The 13,975-nt window shown below is 36.6% G+C and overlaps 2 protein-coding genes across 2 annotated transcripts in view; one reads left to right on the forward strand and one right to left on the reverse strand.

The window, feature by feature from the left end:
* Positions 1-9,265, forward strand: part of Phum_PHUM294420 (wimple/ift172, putative) — a gene marked incomplete at both ends in the record, with an annotated part of 17,056 nt that extends 7,791 nt beyond the window's left edge. The window contains 9 exons of the mRNA XM_002427055.1: positions 4,297-4,484; positions 4,573-5,018; positions 5,102-6,368; positions 6,441-6,961; positions 7,058-7,496; positions 7,576-7,942; positions 8,022-8,592; positions 8,671-8,904; positions 8,990-9,265. Coding sequence (XP_002427100.1) covers positions 4,297-4,484; positions 4,573-5,018; positions 5,102-6,368; positions 6,441-6,961; positions 7,058-7,496; positions 7,576-7,942; positions 8,022-8,592; positions 8,671-8,904; positions 8,990-9,265 — 4,309 coding nt within the window. The remainder of the gene's footprint in view (positions 1-4,296; positions 4,485-4,572; positions 5,019-5,101; positions 6,369-6,440; positions 6,962-7,057; positions 7,497-7,575; positions 7,943-8,021; positions 8,593-8,670; positions 8,905-8,989) is intronic.
* A 766-nt stretch (positions 9,266-10,031) lies between these two features.
* Phum_PHUM294430 (uncharacterized protein) lies at positions 10,032-11,848 on the reverse strand (the record flags this gene model as incomplete). Its single annotated transcript, XM_002427056.1, has 5 exons — positions 10,032-10,184; positions 10,266-10,541; positions 10,650-10,834; positions 10,973-11,215; positions 11,698-11,848. The coding sequence occupies 5 exons, from the start codon at positions 11,846-11,848 to the stop codon at positions 10,032-10,034; spliced, it is 1,008 nt and encodes a 335-aa protein (XP_002427101.1).
* Between the last annotated feature and the right edge of the window lie 2,127 nt (positions 11,849-13,975).

The raw sequence follows: 13,975 nt of genomic DNA on the forward strand, positions 1-13,975 counted from the left end.
TGTCGAGGGGGCGAAAGTGGGTGTCGAGGGGGCGAAAGTGGGAGTTTAGTAGGCGAAAGTGGGTGTCGAGTGGGCGAAAGTGGGTGTCGAGTGGGCGAAAGTGGGTGTCGAGGGGGCGAAAGTGGGTGTCGAGGGGGCGAAAGTGGGAGTTTAGTAGGCGAAAGTGGGTGTCGAGGGGGCGAAAGTGGGTGTCGAGTGGGCGAAAGCGGGTGTCGAGTGGGCGAAAGTGGGTGTCGAGTGGGCGAAAGTAGGAGTTAAATGGGCGAAAGCGGGTGTCGAGTGGGCGAAAGTGGGTGTCGAGTGGGTGAAAGTGGGTGTCGAGTGGGCGAAAGTGGGTGTCGAGTGGGCGAAAGTGGGTGTCGAGTGGGCGAAAGTGGGAGTTTAGTGGGCGAAAGTGGGTGTCGAGTGGGCGAAAGCGGGTGTCGAGTGGGCGAAAGTGAGAGTTAAATGGGCGAAAGCGGGTGTCGAGTGGGCGAAAGCGGGTGTCGAGTGGGCGAAAGTGAGAGTTTAGTGGGCGAAAGTGGGTGTCGAGGGGGCGAAAGTGGGTGTCGAGGGGGCGAAAGTGGGAGTTTAGTAGGCGAAAGTGGGTGTCGAGTGGGCGAAAGTGGGTGTCGAGTGGGCGAAAGTGGGTGTCGAGTGGGCGAAAGTGAGAGTTAAATGGGCGAAAGCGGGTGTCGAGTGGGCGAAAGCGGGTGTCGAGGGGGCGAAAGTGGGTGTCGAGTGGGCGAAAGCGGGTGTCGAGTGGGCGAAAGTGGGTGTCGAGTGGGCGAAAGTAGGAGTTAAATAGGCGAAAGCGGGTGTCGAGTGGGCGAAAGCGGGTGTCGAGTGGGCGAAAGTGGGTGTCGAGTGGGCGAAAGTGGGTGTCGAGTGGGCGAAAGTGGGTGTCGAGTGGGCGAAAGTGGGAGTATTAGTGGGCGAAAGTGGGAGTTTAGTGGGCGAAAGTGGGTGTCGAGTGGGCGAAAGTGGGAGTTAAATGGGCTAAAGTGGGAGTTTAGTGGGCGAAAGTGGGAGTTTAGGCCGATACCCACTCGGCCTAAATCGGAGCTCCGTACAGGGCCATGGAGTGAACGACCGTCGCGTATAATCGCCTGACCCTGACCTGCGGTCCGCGCAGGTTCGGCATCAGGCGTCCTAACGTCGCGCTAACGGCTCGGATCTTCGATCCGAGGTGCGCCAGATGTTCCCCGAAGTGAAGGCCGGAATCGAGAACTAAACCCAAGTATTTCAGCGAGCCACCCAGTCCGATTCTTGCGTTGTTCACGGTAACGAGGACGCGGTTTCGCGGACGATGAAACCCGCAAGCTTCCGTCTTCGGCAGAGACACCCGGAGACCGGTGTCCCGGATGGCCTCCACCGTCGCGTTAAGTCCCGTTTCGGCGCGTTCGCGAACCTCTGCCCACCCGCGACCGGTCACTACGAGCAAAGTGTCGTCGGCATAGCAAGTCAACGATACGCCTTCGGGAAGAACGGTCCGGGTGAGGACGCGGTCGTAGGCGATGTTCCACAGGAGTGATCATAGAACCGATCCCTGGGGCACGCCGCAGAACACGTCCGCCCTTCCCGTCGTTCCGTCCGGTTTCTCGTACGCGATCTTCCTCTTCGAGAGGAAGGACCCTATCACCGACACGAGATAATCTGGCACGGACTTCGACGTTAGCCCGTCCCTTATCGCGGACCAAGGTACCGTGTTAAACGCGTTTTTGATGTCGATGGAGACGGCGATCGCGACGCCACCCCGTTGAAGCGTGTCCCGGATTCCGGCGCACACGCGGTCGAGTGCGTCGGTCGTCGAACGGCCCGCCCGGAAGCCGTATTGATTCGGAGAGAGGTCGTTCCTCCCTCCCCCTGATCGTAAGTGTTCGACGATCCGGGACGCTATCACGCGCTCGAACAACTTGCCCTCCACTTCGAGAAGACAAATCGGCCGGTACGCGCTCCGCGTCGTCGGATCCCTACCCGGTTTGTCCAACAGTACCAAGTTTGCTTCTTTCCACGGCGTCGGAAACGTCGCCTCTCGAAAGCACGCGGTGTAGAGCGCCGAAAGACGCGCACACAGTACCCCGACAGACTTGCCGAGAATGCGGTAATGCACGCCGTTCGGGCCCGGAGCCGAGTGTTTCTTCGAGGCCGCGTCGAAGAGGAGACAAACCACCCCCTCCGTCACTTCGGTGTCGCGGTCGCGGTTCGTGCCGTGCGAGAGATCCGGCGGGAAAAACGCAAAAGGCTCGACGCGGGGGTAGAGCTCTGGGATCACTTCGGCGAGAAACTCCTCCGTCATGCCGGCCGTCAGCGGTCCCGTCGAACCTCTCAGTGTGTTGGTCACGAGACGGAACGGGAGACCCCACGGATCCGAATCCGCTTCGCTCAGGAGTTCTTTCCAGCCCGTTTCCTTGAAACTCCATACCGCTCGTCGGACCCGGGAAGCCCTCCACTCCGCCTTTAAACGCGCGAGTTCGTCGTCGTTCGCGATGTCCTCGTAGCGTCCTCCCCGTTTGATCAGTTGTCTTTTTTTTTTTTTGTGGACCGCACGCACGTCTTGACTCCTTTTGCGTTCCACACGATGAAATGACGCTCGTCTAACCACTGTCTTAACAATCGGCCGCGCGCGTTAGTCGCGTAACCTGACCACGATGTGTGTTTCGCGTTGAAGTCCCTGGACACTAGAATCGGACGCGAGTTCCCGAACCTGTCCAGCTTCCTCGAAATCGCCCGTAGCTGATCTTCGAATACTCGTAGTGGACGATTTGGCGACGCGTATACCGATACCACGACCGAATTTCCCCAGCCTGCAATAACGAAGTCGACCCCACGGGATAATTCCCGAGGTCTCGGATCCCGGCGCCGAGCTCGAGAAGAAGATCGCGGTCGCGCCGTCCTCGGATACGAACCAAGTGCCGGCGCGACAACCCCCTCCCCCCGACGGAACGACGTGGGGCTCCGAGATCATCGCGATCTCGACGCCCCACGTCCCTATCAAGGTAAGCAAGAGGTCCTGAGCCCCCTTGCACCTATTCTGATTTATTTGGAGAAACCTCCCCGGCGGAGCCGTTCGTTCCCGGCTGACACGCGGAGGCTGCCCCCCTAACGTTTCCCCCCGTGTTCCTGGTATCCGATCCCCACCGAATGGGCCTACCCCTGACGGCCGGCGCCCCGCACGAAGACCCACCGACCCGATGTTGAGCCGGCCGGCCCGCCTCCGAACAGGGAGCGCAGCGGACTTTGTTTGCGCATTCGCGCGCCCGGTGCCCCTCTTCACCGCACCTGAAGCAGCGGTCCAGCGCCGTTTCACCCCTTTCCCTGATATTGGAACAACGCGAACCTCGGCAGCAGGACCACCCTCGCACGCACCCACCCGACGACAACCGCGCCCGCGTCCAAGAGTACGGACGCGACGGCCGCCGGGACGGATGCGTACGCGGACGAGTAGCGATGTGGGCCTCCGCCGGTCGGGAAGCGCACAGAGATGTCCGATGACGAGCACCCCCCTATCCTAGCTAGTTCTGTCGCGACCATCGACGACGTCGCCGACTCGCAAAGACCTTCCACGCGCAGGTCGACTCGCCTCTCGGGACACGTGACCGTGACCCCCATCGGCCCTGCGACGCTAACCTTGGGGAGTCTGAGTTAACGAGGCGACTTGGTCTTTGCGATATGCTTAAACGCAATGCGAATGACCCATTTTTGAAAGAATGGTCACCAGAGATGAAAAGTGGGTTGTCTTATCGTTAGACATTTTGAGGAAAAAATCCTGGTCTAGGCAAAGGAAAGAGGCACCAACAACTTCTAAGGCTGACTTTCACCAAAAAAAAAAAAAGGTACTGTTATCATTTTGGTGGGATTACAAAGGCATAGTCTACTTTGAGCTGCTGCCATCAGACAATTGACTAATTTGAATAATGTCATCCAAGAAAAACGACCGGAGCTAGCCAATATCAAAGGAATTGTCTTTCATTACCATAATGCCCTCCCCATCTTTAGCCACTGGACAAAAACTACTGGAGCTAGGCTGGGATGTTTTGCCGCACCCTCCTTATAGTCCCCACCTGGCTCGAAGTGAGTATCATTGGTTCCGATCACTAAAAATTTTTTGAACGGGCAAAAATTCTAAAACGACGATGAGGACAAAACTGCATTGGAGTAATTTTTTGCTCCTTAAAATAAAGAGTTTTATTGAAAAAAGGAAAATGAAATTCGTAATTACTTTTTTACCAACCCAAATTTGTTTAAATTAGTTAAAAATTATTGACTTATCAATAGCATATTCTTTGGTAAATTGATGAATTTTTTTCAATGCAGGCGAACAATATACAAAAATAAATTTGAAATTACTTATGTTGGACCCAGTCAAGTATTGATAAAATCCATTAACAATTCAGATAATGGAATTATGTTAAAATCTCAATACGGTTATGAGGTTAACGATGTTCGGATTATGGGAAAAGATCGTTATATTGTTGCAAGAACTCCTCATACAATATTTTTGGGTAAAAATATTAATTTTCAAAAACTCTTATTGACAATATTGAATCTACCATCAATTAATTTCTTTTTTTTTTTTTATTTACATTATAGGTGATTTAGAAAAAAATTTAGTCAGTGAAATAATGTGGCCTAATTCTGGAAGAAATGAAAAATTTTATTTTGACAATGCTAATGTTTGCTTAATATTTAACGTAGGCGAATTGTCATTAGTTGAATATGGAGAAAATAAAATTTTAGGATCAGTGAGAACAGAATTTATGAATCCACATTTAATAAGTGTAAGACTTAATGAGAGACAAATATCCGGTTCTGAAGATAATAAAAAATTAGCCTATCTTCTCGACTTAAAAACAATATGTATCATCGATTTAGCGTTCGGCGTGACAGTTGCTCATATCAGTCACGATGCCAAAGTAGATTGGTTGGAACTTAATGAAACCGGCTACAAACTACTATTTCGTGATAAAAAACAAAGGTTAATGCTTTTGGATCTACGTTCGGGAAGGAAAGAAGCCATTTTGACTAATTGTACTTTTGTTCAGGTAAATTATAAAAATTTGACTAAAAAAAACTTTTTAGTCACAAAAAGTTTTATTAATAATGATTATAAATTACTTAGTGGATTCCTGGAAGTGACGTTGTAGTTGCTCAGTCTCTTAATAATTTATGCGTATGGTACAACATAGATACTCCAGAACGCGTCACTCTTTTTCAAATCAAAGGAGAAATAGTTGATGTCATACGAGCTGAAGGCAGGACCGAAGTTATAGTGCAAGATGGTATTCATCAATTAGGATATGAATTGGACGAAGGATTGGTAGAGTTCGGAACGGCCATTCATGACAAGGATTTCGGTCGTGCTGTTTTATTTCTTGAAAGTATGGGAAATAGACCTGAGGCAGATGGCATGTGGCAAAATCTAGCTGACATTGCGCTAAGTCTTCAAAATTTGAGAGTGGCCGAAAGATGTTTCGCAGCTTTGGGAGATGTAAGCAAGACTCATTTCTTAAAAGAAACGATAAAAATTGGGACATCGTTTGCTGAACAAAATAACACAGATGTTTTATCTTGTCCAGAAGTCTGGGTGCGGTTGGCAATTTTAAAAAAGCAAATAAAAGAAGCCGAACAAATTTATTTGGAACAAAATGAAATTGATAAAGCAATTGAAATGTATCAAAAATTTCATAAATGGGAGGAAGCTTTAAAATTAGCCCGTTCGAAAGGTAATGCAGAAAGTGAAATCCTTCAGGAAAGACATTTGAAATGGTTGATGGAAACGCGTCAAGAAGAAAAAGCTGGAGACTTGAAAGAAAAGGAAGGAGATCATTTAACTGCATTAAATTTATACTTAAACGCGAAACAACCTGGTAGAGCTTTCCGTCTTTTACAAAACTACACCTATCTTTTAGAAAACGAACAAATCGTGAATAAAGTAATATCATCTCTAATAAAAGCTGATATGATGGAACAAGCTGGTATGCTTTACGAAAAACTTAACGATTATCACAAAGCCTTAGAGTGTTATAAGAAGGGAAAAATTTTTCCAAAAGCTGTCGAATTAGCCAAAAAAGTTGCTCCTAATGAAATCAAATTATTAGAAGAGCAATGGGGAGATTGGCTCACCGAGTCGAAACAATTAGATGCTGCTATTAATCATTATATTGAAGCCAGAAAAACTGTTAAGGCTTTGGAAGCTGCCGTTAATGGAAGACAGTGGAAAAAAGCCTACCAAATTATACAAGTCATTGATGATGTGGAATCAGTTTTGGTTTATTATCAAAAGATAGGAGAATATTTTTTATCTGTTAAAGAATACCAATTAGCAGAAGATATGCTTCTCAAATGTGGTATGTTCAGGGAAGTCATTGACATGTACAACAATGCAGGTAAGTAATATTCCGAAGAGTTTGGAAAAATGGATTAGAAAAATTACTTATAATTAATTTTATAAATTTTAGGACAATGGGACAAAGCTCATAAAATTGCAAGTAAATATTTAGACAATGATGAAGTGACTACTATGTACCTATCCCAAGCCCAAGCATTGGAGGATAGCGGAAAACTAAAAGAAGCTGAAAAAGTATTTGAATCTATTTCAAAGCCTGACATGGCCATCTCAATGTATAAAAAACACCGAAAATACGATAACATGATAAAACTCGTTAAAACATATCATCCTGAATTGGTAACCATAACCCACAAGCATTTGGCACAAGAATTAGAAGCAGGAAAACAATACAAATTGGCAGAACAACATTACATTCAATCGAATGAATGGAAATCCGCAGTAAATATGTATAGGTTGGCAGATATGTGGGATGAAGCTCATAGAATAGCAAAAACCCATGGAGGAACAGAAGCTGGGAATCAGGTTGCTTTTCTTTGGGCTAAAACCTTAGGTGGCGATGCAGCGGTTCGACTATTAAATAAGTTTAATCTTTTAGAGCAATGCATTGATTATTGTTGTGATAGTTATCAGGTACAAGTCAAATGACTTTTCTGCAATTATTTTAAATTTAAAAAATTCTTATGCAATAAATGATGGGTCACTCAAAAATTTTAATGAAAATTTTAGTTTGATTTCGCGTTCGAATTGGGAAAACTTTCCATGAGTGAAAAACTTCCCAATATACATTACAAGTATGCATTAGCTTTAGAAGATGGTGGAAAATTTCAAGAAGCAGAAGAGGAATTTCTAGAGGCCGGTAAACCAAAAGAAGCTATTTCAATGTATATTCATGCTAGAGAATGGGAAAAAGCTGAGGCGGTAGCAGAGAAATATGACAAAAATAGTTTACCGGATGTTTTATTAGCTCAAGCTAAAAACGTGATGGATCGTGAAAATCCATCTGCTATTGAAAGTTTGCTTTTGAGAGCTCAAAAACCTGAAATGTTAATTAAATATTATCAAGATAACGATATGTGGGTCGATGCTCTAAGGATTTGCAAAGAATATTTGCCATCTAAACTCTCGGCGATTCAAAGCATGTACGATAGGCAAGTCGGTAGCAAAGGTAATTAAACGCAAAAAAAAAAAAACGTTTAAAAAAAAAAATTTCATAAAAAATTGAAATATCCTTTTTATTGTTCAAGGATCTTTGACGTCAGTTCTTGCCCAAGCTCGTGAATGGGAACAAAATGGACAATTTAAACAATCAATACAATGTTACATAAAAATCAGTACATTGTCAAACGATAAAGAAACAATTGTTAATTCCTTATTAAAAGCTGCTGATTTAACATCAAAATTTGCTGATCCGGACGATGCGATTATGGTAAGCAGAAGCGTATGCCCAAAATTGATTGAATACAAACAATACGGTAGTGCTGCTCAGTTGTATATGACTTGCGATTTAATACCAGAAGCTGTTGATGCGTACATAAAAGGTGAAGAATGGAGCAAAGCACGAAAAATTGCCAAAGAATACGAACCACGATTAGAATTATACGTTGAAAACAAGTAAGAATTAAAAACCAACATTTCCATGTAAAATTAAATTACTTTAAAATCGAAGAACATTTAAAATTTTCCTTCTAAGGTATAAAGAACACTTAACAATGGCGGGTAATATAGAACAATTGGCAGACGTCGATGCGACAGCAGCTTTAAATCTTTTAGCACGTCAAGGATCTTGGACTCAATGTTTCGAAACGGCAAAGCAATATGGTTCCCAGGTACTACACAAGTATGTTGCCATCCACGCCGCTCAGCTACTGAAAGAAGAAAAAAGTTTAGAAGCGTTGAATTTGTATACGAAATACGAAGCACCAGCATATCAACAAAATTACAACATATACAAAAAAATCACGAGCGACATATTTGGAATGCCTGATATGAACGAACCGGAATCTTATGACGTTTGGGCGGAATTGAGAAACATGCTTTTTAACTTAACGGAAAATATTCGACATTCTCAAGAAGCTGAATCTGCCACTCATAACGAATTCGAAACCCTTTTAACCATATCTCATTATTATGCTGCAAGATCTGCATATAAAGGAATCAAAAACCTGGAAAATTTAGCTGCGAAAATTTCTATCGCTCTTCTCAGATACACGGACGTAATACCAGCCGACAAAGGTTTTTTCGAAGCCGGAGTTGATGCCCGAGTAAATTTTTATGATAAAAATTTTTTACATTTTTTTTTTTTTTTTTTGGTTTTAAAATTTAAAAAATTAAATTTTTAGGCCGTTGGTAAAGATAGCGAAGCTTTTGTATTTTTAAATCGTTATTTGGATATTTGCGACGCCATTGAAGAAGAACAATCGGAATTTACGGATTTTAATGAAATGTCAGATTTTTCAATAACGGATTTCCCATTGGAAGTTCCTTTGTCGGCAACTCAAACTATCGACTCTGTTAAACACGAAGAAGTAAAAGATTGGGTTTTGTCAGTATCAATGGATCAAAGAATCGATCAAGTAAGAATATGACGTCATTGGGAAAATGTTTTTAAAAAGAAAAAAAAGTTTTTCCAACTCCAAATATTTTTTTTTTTTTTTCCAGGTTTTACCTTTGGACGATAGAAATTTATACGAATCCAGTTTAACTTCGATTAATTACGCAGAAGCTGCTGCATTGCCATGCGTTGTCACAGGTTATCCCGTACTCACAGGAAGAGGAAGAAAACCAATCGAATTTAAAAATACTGGAAAAGCAGCCAATAGAGATGATTGGAACAGTTTGATCATGTCGGCAAAAACATCGATGGGATCACATTTGAACGACGTTATTACATTTATTAATGATTGGTGTGGAAATATTCCAAGCGTTAATTTTTAACCGGAAAATTTATTTTCTTAAGAAGATCGTAGTAGATGAATCTTTTCATGAAGGTTCCCTACAATAAAAAAAAAATTTATTTATTTATTTTTCAGTTTATTATATCATATTATAATAAAATGCACATATATTAATATTATATCATGTTTTAATTTATTTTTTTAATCCAAATAATGTATTTAAAAAAAAAAAAAAAACTAAAACAAAATAAAACTTTTTTTTTTTTTTTTTATTATATTATTTGAAATAAATTTTTATCACTAATTCAACTAAAATAACTAATTTACAAATAATAATCCTTCTTTTTTTGCCTTGCATAATTGCAAGACAATAAATTGAAAACAATCGTGTGTGTGTGGCATGAAAGCAAAGAAAATTACATTTTATTGAAACTTTAATATAATAATAATAATAATAAATTATTATTATTATTCACAAGAGCAAAATCAAGAAAAAATTTTTAATTGTACTGTTCGGTTTTTTTTTTTGAAAAGCGATTTAAAAACAATAATAATAATAATAATAATAATAAAACAAAAACAACCAACTTTTCAATATTTAATTGTTCTTTAAATAATTTTTTTTTTATTAAACAGTGTAATAATAATAATAATAAATTTTTTTATTTGTGTCGATTATATTGAAAGAAAAATTAAACTTTCAAAAAAAAAACTACGCATAGCAATTTATGCCGCAAAAAAAAAAAAAAAAATTTTTTATACCAATGTAATAAAATGTATTTTTTTTTTTTTTAATAAAAATTTGTTCACGAATTAAAACTAAATAAATCTCCAGCTGAGGGCAAAGGTGCAAGGCCACCTGTCACATCGGGTAATTGCGTTAAATCTGGTAAATTTTGTAGGTGTGACCTCACTTCTTGTCGTACCTGGTGAATTTTTTGTAATTTTTCTTGATACTCCTAAAAAAAAATAATAATAATAATAATTATATCGATAGTTTCATTAATCAATGAAATAAATTCAAAATTGAATCAACATACTTCTAGTCTTTGTTTCGCATGGGATAACAATTCATTTTGTGATTCTGTAAAATCCCTTAAAAGTGCTGTCACTTTTTTTCTGTCTTCTAATTCTGCAGATAATCTTGCATTGTATTCACTAACTAATTGTGCAGCTGCATTAACTTGTTTGGATAAATTTTCTGCAGCAGCTCTGTCTTGTAGTTTAATTAAAAGACTCACATCGGAAACTTCTGGTGGTAAAGAAGCGATCGCTTCTCTAACAGCCACATCACTCGATGCTGAATTTTCTAAATCCTATTAATAATTATTATTATTATTATGTGTAAAAAGAATATTGAAGGACATTATATTGACATAATATTATATATTATTGACTTAATTATTGAAGGACATTTTACTTACCATCAGAGCTTTGATAATTTCTTCAGGTTCAGGTGGTTCACCTCCAGGTGTTCTAGGTGATAATGTAAGATGAATTTCTTTCAAATTATCAACTTCTACTTCAGTCTCAGTTTCTGATTTTTTTCTTTCTCTCAAGTTTAGAGGAGAATATTTTTCTTTTCTATGTTTTTTTTTTTCATCTTCTCCTGTTTTTTTTTTCTTTTGCGAAGGTTCCACGACTGACTCTAAATATTTTTTATAATAATAAATTATAATTATTTTAAATTTGACATTTTTTAAACTGTTAATAAATTATTAATAATAATAATAATAATAATATTTACCAAAAGCTCTTTTAAATTCTCCTATTTGTTTCGATTCATAAACCCCTCTTTCTTCCCATATATTCAAAACTCTTTCTAAACTTTTTTTCGATTTTTCATCGAAATTTTCTATTCCAGACATATGTTCAAATGCTTTAGGTAATATATTTCCAAATTCTTTCCCATATTCAGGTCCCTTTTTTTTACTATTTTGTATAACATCATTGGCTAAATAAATAAAAGTTATTTTCCTTTTTTCAGATGCTAAAATAAAAAAAATATATATATATAAACAATTGTTGATGCAATCGACAAACAGTACTTTTACATTTTTCCAATTACAATTTCACAAGAACAATAATAACAATCACGTTTTCTACATTTACAACAAAAATTATAAAAAGTTTTAAATTAAGATATCGATTTAAGTAATTAAAATAAAAAAAAATTAAGTTATTTAATTGTAAAACGAGTTGATCATTACCGGCGTTCAAATCCATCTAACCAAAAAGAAATTTTTAGTATTAGAACATAACACACAAATAAATAAATTATTTTCTCGTTAATAATTCGACATTAAAAATTTATAAAAAATTACAGATAAAACGTAATTAAAAAATCACGCGAAGCATTTGCAATACATTAAAAAAAAAAAAAAAAAAATTGTTCAAACGAAAAAAAAAAAAAAGTGGTTAAAATCATTTTTAAGATTAAAAAAAAAAGAAAAATATATAATTAATAATTACCTTTTATGAGTTCTTTATACCAAACTTTAACAATGGATGCATGATGTTTTCTATGATGTATTAACCACAATGAAAGAGTTTGAATACTTTGCTGGGAAGGATTTAAATCCGCTAATTTTTTTATAAGAGCACCTTCACTGAAAGCGGCCATTTTTCCCAACAAAATCTACGGTTTACACTTAGTGTGGTTATAAAACAAACATTGACGTGTCAATAGAAAATACCGTCTTTATTTGAAAAAATCAAAGTCCACACGCAATTAACTTAAACCCTTTAATTTTTATTTTTAAAACAATTTAATTAAATGTCAATTTGACATCCTTTTCTTTCTATTAAATATTTAATTTTAAATAAATATATTAAATAATTTCGAATTAAAAACAGTTAAATTATATAATGTACGAAAATACGTAAAAAATTAAAATAATGATAATGTTCTTTGTTTTTATTTTCTCTATGACTTCTTAAAATTTTCTTTTCTTTTCCTCTCCTTCCTGTTCCTAAAAATCTGGCATTAAAAATAAAATAATAAATAAATAAATTTCATCGATAAAGTAAGAATTGATGAAAACATTAAACTTATTTAATGATTTAAAAAAAAAAAAATTACACAATATCATCATTATTTATATTTATACATATCACCTAAATTTAAATTTTAATTACCGTCATTCATTTTCTTTCCTTCGGGCATCATCCGGATTATAAAACTCTATAAACAAAAAAAAAAAAAAAAAAAAAAAATTTCGTTTGGTTAAAACGACAAGAATTAGAGCGCTTGACAAAAAAAAAAAAAATTTTGTCTGTCGGGAAAATCTTGTGAGCTGTCTTCGTTTTTAGTATTTGCTGAGTGTTCGATGTGAAAGCTTGTATTATTTTTTTCCTATTTTTTTTACACATTTAATAAAAACATATATTTCGTGTGATTATATTAATAATAATAATTGAGTTATTATCATTTATTAATAAATAAATAAATTTATGTTTTTAAATAAAATAAATTAAAAATTTAATTTTTTTCTTAAATGAATCAACCGGTAAGAAAAAATTATTTTCATTAATAAAAAGTTTTCTTTTTTTTTTTTTTTTTTTTTACTCGCACGTAAAATTCTCAACAAAAAGTATTATTATTATTATTAATAAGGTAATATTAAATTATAAAACTTTAATAATTTATTAAGTAATAATAATAATAATAATAATACGTACAATGTCACCGTTAAACAGGTAAAAAGACGTTAAATTAAAAAAAAATTATCATCATCATCGTCATTAAAACTTATTAATTATTAAAATTAACGCTATGAAAATTTTTTTATAAATTATTTTGCATTAAATAATAATAATAATAATAATAATAAAAATATCAAAGTACATTATTTATTTATTTATTCTTAATAATGTCGTCGTCAGAAATTAAGTGCAAAATAAAAAAAAAAAAAACTTAATTAAAAATTCTAAAAATAAAAAAAAAAAAAAGTTAATAATTTTTTTTTCTTTTTTAATTAATTGGAAAAAAAATAATTTCTAGTAATTTTCAAGCGATTTTATTAACTAACAACGATGTTAAAAAAAAAATTATTATTAATAAATAATAAATAAATAAATAAAAATCTTATTAAAAATGATATCGTTAATAAAAAGTTAATTAAACATCATCATCATCTCCATATTCATCAACAGGAATCCTTTAAATTATTTATTATTACACGTAATTAATTATTATTATTATTATTATTAATGTCGTTATTAATTTTATCGATTATTATTATAATTATTATCACTACTACTGGAGAATAAAAATATTTTTTGGAACGTGATTAAACCAAAACTATATAAATTTAATTTAGGGTTAATAAAAAGGATGCAATACGAAAAAAAAAAGGTTTTTTGTTTATTTAACGGTTTTTTTTTTTTTCCATAATGTACGTCGTTATACATCCCCCCCAAAAAAAAAAAAAAAAAAGAAAAAAGGAAAAAAAGGAAAAACCACAAAAACCAAATTTAAACTTTTGGTAAAATGTACAAAAAAAAAAAAGTTTAAAAGGTTAAAATTCATACGCGACTTTTTTTTTTTTTACACGGTTTTATTATTTCGAAAAGGAATTAAAACGAACAATTATTATTATTATTATTATCATTATTAATTTCAGTTTCATTTCCCTTTTGTGCGTTTGTTGTTGTTGTTTTATTCTTTGTTTTTATGTTAAGGATTTAACAAAAAAAAAAAAAGTCATTTGACAGAATTTTACACTCGAGTTAGTTTAGTTTTATACGA

This window comes from Pediculus humanus, genomic scaffold, assembly GCF_000006295.1.
Source record: "Pediculus humanus corporis 1103172107677 genomic scaffold, whole genome shotgun sequence".
Classification (NCBI taxonomy): Eukaryota; Metazoa; Arthropoda; class Insecta; order Psocodea; family Pediculidae; genus Pediculus; species Pediculus humanus.